Source organism: Juglans regia, chromosome 7 (genome assembly GCF_001411555.2).
Source record: "Juglans regia cultivar Chandler chromosome 7, Walnut 2.0, whole genome shotgun sequence".
NCBI lineage: Eukaryota > Viridiplantae > Streptophyta > Magnoliopsida > Fagales > Juglandaceae > Juglans > Juglans regia.
Window position 1 is genome coordinate 46,839,481 of NC_049907.1, and position 11,851 is coordinate 46,851,331.

At 36.1% G+C, this 11,851-nt stretch overlaps 1 protein-coding gene and 1 pseudogene across 1 annotated transcript; both read left to right on the forward strand.

Moving 5' to 3' along the window:
• On the forward strand, positions 1-2,883 carry LOC109008625 (annotated as a pseudogene).
• Positions 2,884-7,333: 4,450 nt separating this feature from the next.
• Positions 7,334-8,236, forward strand: LOC109008628 (ethylene-responsive transcription factor ERF084). Its single transcript, XM_018988798.2, has one exon. It carries the CDS (start codon positions 7,334-7,336, stop codon positions 8,234-8,236), a length of 903 nt encoding a protein of 300 aa, XP_018844343.2.
• Positions 8,237-11,851: the final 3,615 nt, after the last annotated feature.

Sequence of the window (11,851 nt, forward strand, 5' to 3'; positions counted from 1 at the left end):
TTAATTCACCGATCCCATTCTCTTAAATCAAATCGTATTCGTATTCATATTCGTCACTGAGAATTTCGACTATGTTCGTAGTCCCCCGTTCACGTACTTTCATTTTATGACACCAACCGCGAAATACAATGAGTTCCCTCCAGTTTTCTCTCAGCCGTCCGATTTCTCCGGCATGCACCCACACCGTCAGTACCGTCGGGTGAAGGCGTGCGCAAACGTGGAGGTTCACGCGCCGAACTCTGTGAAGAAGGCCGTAGGGATGAGCAAGGAGGTGATGGAGGCCGAGGGTAGGGTACTAGTTGGGACGTATGCCAGAGCGCCGGCGGTGATCGCCAGTGGCCAAGGTTGCAAATTGTGCGACCCCAAGGGGCGGGAGTATCTGGACTTGTCGTCTGGACTCTGGGATAGACGTCAACGCGCTCGGACACAGCGACCCGGACTGGGTGCGGGCGGTCACGGAGCAGGCCGGTATGCTCACCCATGTCAGCAATGCCTATTATTCGATCCTACAGGTATGCCATCGTTTCTTAAGGTGGAGCTCGCGAAACGCCTTGTGGATTTTACGACGTTTGCTGATCGTGTATTTTTCTACAACACTGGAACCTAAGCCAACGAAGCTGCTATTAAATTCGCGAGAAAGTTTCAAAGATTTACGCACCCAGAAGAGGACAGCCCCAGATAGAGTTCATTTCCTTCAGGAACAGCTTCCATGGGAGAACAATGGGATCCCTTGCATTGACAGCAAAGAGCATTACCGATCACCCTTTGAACCCCTCATGCCAGGAGTTACTTTCCTGGAGGGAACATAGAAGCTGCGCGCAACACAACTGATTCAACGTAGAAAAGTCGCTGCTGTGTTTTTGGAGCCCATCCAGGACGAGGGCGGCATATATAGTGCACGAAAGGAATTTTTATATTCCTTGCGCAGAGCTTGTGATGATTCTGGCTCTCTTCTGGTCTTTGACGAGGTAGGTGGGTAGGCAGCTGTTCATTTTGGAAGCATATTCTATATAATTTATAGAGAAAAATAATAAATACTAATCAATTTTCATAATATTTTACACAACAATATTTTAAAATAAATATTATTTTTGTAAACTTATAAAACTAATATCATTTTATAAAAATATCTATATTTTATAACATATATTGTGAAATATATTATGTGGATATTATTACTCAATATCTAAATACTTGGTATATATATAGAGTAATTCTACATGCAATCGTAAAATAAGTAAACACTGTATAATCGTTTTGAAAAATAATAGGCTCTACTATTAAAAGATTAATTTTTTTTTATGTAAGTTTCATGTTTACTCATTTTTTACAACGAATCAATTGTACAATTCACAGTTATAAATATCTTTTCTTTTATATATATAGACACTGGTTTATGCTTCAGTTTAATTAGCCAAGTTTCTTGTCGATTTGGAGGTTGGTTTGGTGAATCCAACACCTAAACCCACAACTGCACGCAAGCCTACCTAGCTCATGGAAATGGCCATGTCCATGTAATTTTGATGGAAAATGTTGGATGCGGGCTTTTGAACTAATTGATTTTATATATGTTCATTAATTAATTCGTTGTGCCAATTCAGCATTTAGTTGATAATTTTTGCTTGAATTTATGAAGTATCAGGCACCAATCCTTGCAAGAGTACTGTAAAAGAGCCTTCAAGTAGTTGCATTTCTTTGCGAGTGATCCGTCTCTTTATTCGAATTGTACGTTTTCTTGTTTGCGTAAGCTAATGGGCATATATATGTACAATGGGTGTTTTGATAAACATACAAAAAAAATCTAATTTTATTTCTAGCATTTTTCTTTCTATCCATAGGTCGACAATCACATTAATCTTGCATTAATGAACTACTCACGGTCTTTATCTCATTTGTCATTTGAGGTGAAGTCTAGGAAACCTAGAGATGGTACTTAAAACCTGGCCAGTGATCATGCATTTAGGTGAAGGTTTTGGTCCCACATGCATCCCCTTTTTATCTTAGATCCAAAGTTTGATACGAATACATATATCATAGCTTTGTGTCTTTGGAGATATCTTATACATTCATGAGTCATGTACTACTGCTTTTAATTTGCTTTCAATTACATGACAACGGGCCACAAATTTCTAAGTGGAATTAGAACTTCTTTAGCATTCCTTTGAAAGCAAATTAAGAACATTAATGCTGATGAAACTAGCAGATCAAGATAAAACATATTCTATGAAAAAACTTTTGGCTAGCCCACTGTTCGACTGATTGTTATAGATTTTGATATGGTAGGTGCAATGAGGATTGGGTCGTACCGGTTATCTATGGGCACATGAAGCGTATGGTATAGTCCCAGATATTATGACACTTACAAAGCCTCTTGCCGGAGGCCTTCCCCTAGGAGCTGTGCTGGTGACTGAAAGAGTTGCCGCCGCCATTCGTTTTGGAGATCACGGCAGCACGTTTGCAGGTGGCCCACTTGTTTGTACTGCTGCTCTAGCGTTTTGGAGAAAGTCTCAAGACCTGGTTTTTTGGCCAGTGTCTCAAACAAATTAAGGTCAGTACTTCAAAGAACTGCTGATTAAAAAGCTAGGAGGCAACTCTCATGTGCGAGAAGTAAGAGGCCTAGGGCTTATATATCATTGGGATAGAACTGGATGCATCCTCTTCACCGTTAGTAGATGCCTGCCCAAACTCTGGCCTTATGGTGTTAACTGCGGGAAAAGGAACGTTATTAGACTTCTGCCGCCATCGGCCATTGATCATCACAGAGCAGGAATTGGAGCATGCAGCTGAGATTCTGCTTGGAGGTTTACCGGCACTGGACAAGGGTAACTGAAATTATGAAAATGTTGATTTCAGTGTCGAATTGCACGTGAGATTTGTAATGTGAACATGATATAGATAATATCATCTGCTAGAGTTTGATCATGACATTGTGCCATATATTTCACATACTATTCTTCTGCAAGCTTGCATAGAATGATCTATTGCTTAACCATAACCTCCTTTTGGCTGTCCCCAAGATTTTATTTTAGATAGGAGCGGTGCTAAAATACCCAACTAAATTACGTATAAGATCACTGCCAATTGGGATAATTGTAATTTATATGTTCAACGTGAGATCATATCTAACTATGCATTTTTACTTCCGCTATGGGATTCTGATCAAATTGCAGTTTAATTAGAATAAAGGGACAAATATAATGCATCAGTTATGAGAACGATTTATTCTAGACTTTGGTCCATGTTTCGTACCCAAATATAGCCAGGTGACTCTGCCCAGCCCAATGCCTTTTCCAGACTCCCTAGCTCATGTGATGATAAAAATCCTCCATGTTTTACTGCTGTTCACTCTGCCTGCTGCTCAGTACCATTCTCACAAAAGATGTAGGAAAGAGATGGAAGCTGATATTTAAAAGTGGCAAAAACAATGTGACCGGAAAGGGGACGCGCAAAACGTTAGTTGTATTGGGGCAATTTTCACATTTCCCACGAAGCCATAATAAAGAATTACTTGCAACATGTAATTGAAACTTGCACAAATGTGTACACGACCGAGATTCAAGAATCATAAAGCTATCATAATAACATACTTTCTTTGTCATCTATCTTCTTGGGATTTTCCCACCAATTCTCTCTCTCTCTCAAAGCTCCATATGAAATTTTAATCCATTTCCCTCCAAGCAAGAGAGAGTCTCTCGGTCCAAGGTGTGTGTAAAACAACACTAAAAACTTCGCGTGCTTCAGTCCTCTCTCTCTCTCTCTGGGGAACACCATCTTTTTCTCTCTTTTTTGGCAACTCCTCTGTCTTCCTCTATCTTAGAAGGTGTATAGGGTGTTATAGACCGACATTCTTTTTTGTTTCTATCGAATGATTCTTTCTAGTATCAAAACGAGAGTAGGCCACTTCCGGCACCGCCTTGAAATATGCCCAAAACAAGCCAGCACCATGGTTTCCTCTCGTGGATGTCTGTCTCTGTATGTGTGTGTGTGAGAGAGAGAGAGAGAGAGAGAGAAGAATAATTGTTTGAGGTTGGTGCATGGACCACCATTTCGAAGATTGACTTCCGACTACTAAAAGATGGCCATCGATCGTCGGATAATGTCATGGATCACCCCAACAGTTTCTTGGGCGATACTCACTTTGTCTTGAATGGGATTACGTACCTTCTCAAGTGATTTTTAACGCATGAATGTTCTCCCCAATAGTAAAAAGGACGTATTAGATAGATCAGAAAATTAGTTCTGTTCGAAATAAGCCGGCCCGGGCTTGGCTTCAATGGTTTTGGACCCTTCTGAGTCATCAACTTGAAATTCGACAAAAAAAGAGTTGCGTTCGAGGTTGCAAATTCATGCACAGTCAGGTGTACATATCCATTTTTCGTTATAATAAACTACTTTCTTTAAAATGCTAAGAAAATTAGAAACGCGATTCTGAAGAACTGACCAGAAACACTCACTGACCGACCAATATTATATTGAACTTAATATTATATCAGAGTATATATCAATGGTATCCAGATATATATTCTCGTTACGTTCGTCGATGATTTCATCTTAAGTAGTACTGAGTCATGTAATTAATTGACAAGAACAGTTCACTAACATATTAATGTTTTCTAAGTAAAAGGGGAGGAGGCGATCAGTCTAGTAATCCTCCATGAGCGTGATCATAGAGCTCCTCTCTGCAACACTAATATATTAATGTTACTACAACAATTTAGCATATTGCTATATACATATTTGAATGTTGTATTGTTTATTAAAAAATAGGCCGGCTTAAGACTTCTCATTTGATAAATAATTCAACTTTTCATATAAATTATAATAAATAATTTAATTTTTTTAAATTTTAAAATAATAATAATATTAAAAAATAATATTGTAATAATATTTTATTTTATTTTTAATTTTTCTTTCAAATCATCTTATCTCAATTCAGTGTCCACTGATAAATAAAAGAAGAGTTTTGTTATAAATCAGTAATTATTCACATCACACACTTTACACATGACATGAAAATCTATTTATTTATTTTTTTCATAGAGAGTTAGGATTTTTTTTATAAAGTGTAGAGATGTTTTTTATAAGATATAGGGATATTTTGTAGAAAAATGACACAGACAACACATTTTCACAATAATATTATAAGATAAAAGTATTTTTGTAAAGTAATGTTATTTTTATAAAGTGTTTTATAAAATTATTCCTTATTTAATATATTGTTGTGAAATATGTTGTAAAAAATATTGTGTATAAATTATTTTTTTATTTTTTTTAGATTGTAAAATATAAAGTGTGAGATGATGAATAATAATTAATAAAAAGAGTTTTAGATAAAAAAAAAAAAAGATGATTATTGATCAAGAACGGATGGGATACTCATGATTTGCCAACCCTAGAAAACTCCACAAGATCTAAGGAAACTTTTGCCTTTTTATCTGCGTATTCAAGACAAGTAGACAAAGCAGACAACTATCCCTTCCCCTCTGTATCTCCCAAAAGATTACACAGTCATGATCATCCATTTTCCAAAGATTTTTTTGCCCCTCAAAGCGCACTCTCTGTGGACCCAAAATCTCCGTGATTGATAAGATCCTGACCTTTCGTGTGCCAATTTACACCCCCCCCTCCTCCTCCTTTCCAGATCAATGGCTGACATTCCCTCCTATCTTCACCAATTCGATCACACCATCTTCTTACTTAACGGTCTCTCACTTGACTCCGCACGGTTATTCCCACGTACCTCCGTTACACCCGATCATCCCTCTGTCTAAAGCCCAAAGCAACGCAATCGAAACGTATTTAATAGCTATCACCAAAGGCAAAAAGCTAAGCAGTCAAACAGTCTTTTCCCTTGACGGAACCGTGACGCCCTCTCATCATCTTCACGTTACGTAATCCAACGGTTATGAATCCACCCCACGTACCCATCAAATCCTCGAGATGGTGCACTCCCTTAATTGCCCATCAAATCGTCATGTTCCCCGATTAGCCTTCATTTATTCCTTAATGCCATTTTTGGCCCCATCTGAAATGCCCATGATCGGGGTATGTTGGACATTTTGTATATAAGTAATGATATCATACAATATATTTTATAATATATTTTATAAAATAATAATATTTTGATAAAATGTTGTTACTAGTTTACAAAAATAACATTTATTTTAAAATATTATTATACAAAAAATTGTAAAAATTAATGTGTATTTATCATTTTTCTTTTATATATACATCCATCTATGAAGGGTCTGATTTGTACTTGGCTTGAAACATTCGCAATTGCTCGTGCATGCAAGCTAACAATGAAACCCTTATGTAAAACTCAACACATATTGGGGATATTTTAGTCAATAACTATCGTACATCCCTCCTCCCAAAATAAAATTATCCTATCTCATCCACTATTATTTATAGAAAGTTTTTATTTACAATCCGTACTTAAAGACTCTATATACAGATCCTTTACTAAATAAAAAAAAATCATCGTTTTAAGAGAAATATTTTTATAATTTTAAAGATCAAATTATCTATACTTGTATTACAATCCTAAAATAGAGACTGTATATAGATGTAAAAAATTATTTATATTCTACATCTCACACCATATAAAAAAATCTTATATCTTATAAAAAATATTTCACATTTTTTAAAAACTATAAATGTAAAATATAAAAAATAAATAATGATTGATACATAAAATTCCTCTATCATATATCCCTACTTTAAGAGAAGATAAGTATGTAAAATATATAGATGTATTACATAGAAGTTCCATACTTTACATACTATTTAAAAATACATAATTTTATTTTTTTATTCTCATATATCAATTCAATATTTTAAGATAAAAAAGTAAAATTATATATTTTAAAAGAGTAATGTTAGATACAAGTCTCAAATAAACAAGTCTCATACAAATTTTTTATAAAATAATATGTTCCACTAATAAATAATAATTTTTTTATATTTTTTAAGATAAAATCTATTTTTTTATAACAACTTATATGAAATTTATCTATTTAAAATTATTTTAAATCATTTTTCATTTTAAAATAGTGTATAAAATGCGAAGGTGTAAAATTTTTCAAAATATAGGAGCTGGGATTTTGGTCTTCATCGTCATTGAGTCATTGACAGCAATATCTTTTAAATCTTCGTCAAAAAAAAAAAAAAAAACCCTAATCTTATTAATGGTTATTTTCTTAAAAATAATAAATAGTAATTTTATTTGGCATTATATAAACCGTTCCATGCAAATTCATCAGTCTCCAGGAATATTGGTTGTTTCACTTTCACCTCCTGCGTTCAAGGTAGAGGCGGTGACAGTAACACCATGAACTGCAAAGCCTTGCAAACAGTTCCCTTCCTGAAGTCGGCGCGTTTTCGTGAACACGAGACGCTAGGGTTTCTCACCGAAACACCGTGCTCTGATGGGCCTTCCTGCGGTACCCACTTACCAATTACTTCAAGCTCGGCCCCATATCACCTCAACCTCCTCCACCCTCTCAGTCAGCTTCCCCTACTATCGACCGGTGTTTCAGCCACCGTTTCTTCTTGTGGTGTTGACAGCAAAGAAACCGAACCCGAAATTGAAACGCCTCAGGTTCTTGATGGAATCGCCGCTGTTGTGGGCCAACACGTCCTCTTTGGCAGTGATAACACCAAGAGAAGTGTAAAAAGCAGCAACAGGCCAGAAAACTCGGGTTTTATTTCCATTTCACAGTGTTTTGGTACCGAAACGTTGAAGACGGTGGACGATAAGAAGGGCACGGGAAGCGTTTCGGTGCAGAAAAACTACAGAGGGGTGAGGAAGAGGCCATGGGGAAGGTGGTCCGCGGAGATACGCGACCGTGTCGGGAGGTGCAGGCACTGGCTCGGCACGTACGACACTGCGGAGGAAGCAGCCCGTGCCTACGACGCAGCGGCGAGGCGGCTGAGAGGCTCAAAAGCCCGTACTAACTTTGAAATTCCTTCGGTACTACCCGTACTTGCCTCGCCCTCAACATCTTCGTCTTCATCTTCGGATGCTAAGAAGGCGAGTGCCAAAGCCAAGGCAGCGCGCAATGCCAAGAAGTGTACAGTGGTCACTTCTGTGGCTCAGTTGTTCAGTTCGAATTCTACTGCAAGTGTCACGGCTAGGGAAGCGAACGCTTATGGGAATGGTAATGTTGAGCTTGAGCTGAAGCTGGGTGTGAATTTCCTGAGTAGAAGTGCTACTCCATCTGTAGTTATTTAGATTAGTATATCCTGTAGGGTTTTCTTTCTTTGTCTTTTGTTTTTTTTTCTTTGTCTTTTTGGGAGGGATGGGGTGGGCTGGCTCTTTTTTTGTGTGGCTCTTGTTGTCATGCATGTGCATGAAAGCAGGTGCTTTTATTGTACTTGGATGAAGAATCCGGCAGGTACTTTTGAGATCGTGGGCGACGAAGATGAATATAATATTTTATCGATACTAAAAACCAACTACTGTAGTAAGCCTTGATTCTACTCTCCCCGCCAGTTTTTATTTATTTACTTGTTTGTGGGATTGAGAACTAGCCAGCTAACTGCGATGTTCCAGTTCATATTTCTCTGCAATATATATGAATGTTTTCGTTTCAAGTCTGCAATATTTTTTCAAGTGACCTGACCTGCAGAGATCTGCCAGTGATTTAATTTTCTTAATTTAGTATTTTTTTGCTTTTATAAGTCGACCGCGCGTCTTCCACTAACGAACGAAATTTACTGATATTTCATATATAATGTTATTAGCGGCAATGGCTATTGAGATTATTCTCCGGGGAGTGAAACTGCAGAAAATCTTTGCGTGGTGTATGGAATATATTTTTAGTTGGATAGCTTTCGTGGGTGACTGATCTGTTCATGCATGTAGACGATGAGATCACCGAAAGCCCCCCATCTCCCAGCTCCCAAGACCTTGACCATCAAGTACGAAGCAGCAGAGAAGATGTGTCAACATTTTCGTAAGCAAACAAAAAGGATAATCTTGGATCTTTTTTCGCTGTGAGAACTAAATTCTTAATTAAAAGCAAGTACAACCAGGTAGTTAGCCTATATATTTGGCCTTTTCGCAACCTATAGGTCCCTTTGCATTAATCAGTTCAGATTGAAATGATGAAGATTTAAGTCTAGAACACTGTTAAATGTGTGTGGAGGCCGCCAGACCCCTACTAGGAACTTAAAAATCGCCCATAATGGTCGGGTGTGGCAGACTTGAAACGGAGAGATCCGCCGAGGGTTTTCAAGGCCTGAACAAGGAGCTGGAAACAGATAGATTGATACTTTTCACTAGTTTGTACCGATCAAGTACTGAAAACTGAGCACTGCAGCTAGCTGCTGACATTGTTGAGCAGGGAGAAGTACAGTCACAGTGAAGATCTTCTGCAGTTGATGTTGAAAATCCAAAAACAAATCATTTTGCCCTTATTAAACAGTGCGTCAGAGACAGTAAAATCTTAGATAATAAATGGAGATGCTGTTTCTTTATTACGATAGATAGACTGATGGCGAACACAATATAATGGAATTTAATTAAGAGTAATGATATAGAGAAACTATTATAACAATTCACATTTTGTGTTTGCTGTGTGATTTTTTTTAATTAATTATTTTTAACATTAATTTAAAATGATGTGTGATCTAGATGTCACATCACGTATATAAAATAGATATTTTTAATAGTAATTTTTATCTGTATTTATTCTTTAATTAATTAACAAGCTGTAGTCCGGTGGATTTGCCCCAAGGAAAATATTATTTTTACCCGTCTAATTAATAAATCTTTTTATTATTAATTTCAAGTGATGTATTTGCATCTTTCAAATAATAAATTTATTAAGCTTTTAAAATATACAAAATAAAGATTTGATGAAAAGCTGGTGCAAGGGCAAAGCATGGGTTGAAAGCATTTATTAATATTTTCTTTGTAATTTGTGTGCTTTTTATAATGTAGAATAGTATATAAAAGAAATTATATAAAATAAACTTACATAAAATCTATTAAATCTATTTTAGATTTACGAATCATATCAATTTATAAATTTATTTTTATATAATAATTTGTGATTAAAGTGTTTTCTTTATAATAAAACAATTTTTATTAGACAGACAGTACACAATCAAATAAAAAAGTTTCAATTTAGAGAACTTATCGGGTCTCGGTCCATACAGTTTAACTGCTGGCCCAGTCCCGGCCCAATAGCTATGCCGATCCTTGCGTTTACCCCGGGTGTGGGCCTATCCTTTTTTTTTTTTGGTATGTTTTTTTTTTTTAAATATCATATTGTTTCTTGCATTGTATTGCTGCCTACATTTTGACCAAGAGAAATTTTACATGAAGATTGACACCATATGTCTCTACCTAATTAATATGTCATCTGTCATTTTTTTCTTCTATCATAATTTTTAAATATGTGTATATTTAAATAAAATAATAAAACTGACAAATCACGTATTAGTTAGGTGGAAGTATGTGGTGTAACATTTTATTATAACATTTTTTTTTAACCAAACAAAAAAGAGAAAAAAATCCAAACTCTTCAATAAGCTGTGGATATAAGAGTTCAAACTCCTCGAATTACCACCAATGTCCTAAAATTCCAAATATTCTCGGCCAAAATTGGAAGAAACTGAAAAAAAAAAAAAAAAAAATCTTTTGGGGATGCGTTGAGACCATCTTTGTCAGATACGATTGCAACCACGTTGAAGTTTGGTTCGGTTCCCTGTAGGGCCAAGGAAACTTTCCAATTTGAAGCTCCAAACTACAGCAAATATTTGCTGCATACTATATAATATAACATGGGACTGCACACACAATGAGGTTAAAGAGGCACTCTATACTATCTTGAGCAGCTTCAATGTCTCGTCCTACAACTTGATTTTTGTCTCGTGGCCCACAAACCAGTTTCGTTAAACATTTTCCTCGAAATTTCCAGGAATGGTGTACTAATCTAGCATGATGACATAACCCATTCGTAATTCGCATATCTGTCCTCATGTTAAGGTTATAGCCCCTCAAAAAAAAAAAAAAGGCCCCCGAATATTCTTACCCCAAAACTGTGAGGTAATTGTAAAGAGCGTACCATCCCAAACCCAAGACAATCTTCAAGAAGATTGACGTGTTTTTGTGTTTTTTTTGTTTTGTTTTGTTTTTTTTTTTTTTATCCTTTTGGATTTTGAATGACATTAATATAAACTTTGTTACATACAATCAATTTTACGTATTTTTTACGTACTCTATTAATGTGATTGGCTAAAGCAGTTATTTTACATTAAAAAAAATAATGCGTAAAAATACGCAAAGTGAGGTATACCTACATTTTTGCATTAAATATGTATGCCTAGAGGGTGTCTGAAAAGTGAGGAATGCCAACTAGGAAGATTAGCAGTAATATGAGAGCCTTTTTCAGCGAACCAGACAAAGGAAAAAAGCATCAACAAGAAACTTTTGACTATCTTATGTATGGGGTTGGTTTTGCCCAACTGCTTTTCCACTCAATTTGTGTAAAGTTGAAGAAACTTTTGACGCTCTCATATACTGATGCCATCCAAATTATGTAAAGTTGCCGCTTTTGATATCTTTCTACAATGTACGGAATTCGACTTCATAAAACCTCATAAGCAGAAGAAGCTTTATTTCCTTCTTTTGCGGTTTGGACTGTAAAAACTCCACGCCTTTTGTTAGCAGTACTCAAATCTGTATCAAACACCAGTCATCTTTTGAAGAATCTGTGCAAAGTTGCGGTTCACATAATTTAAATGCTACATAATCAATCGTAGGCTCTATTCAAGCACCAATTAAAACCCTCCAGCTTTCATCATTTGTAATAATGGAGAAGAAAAATGCAACAACGAA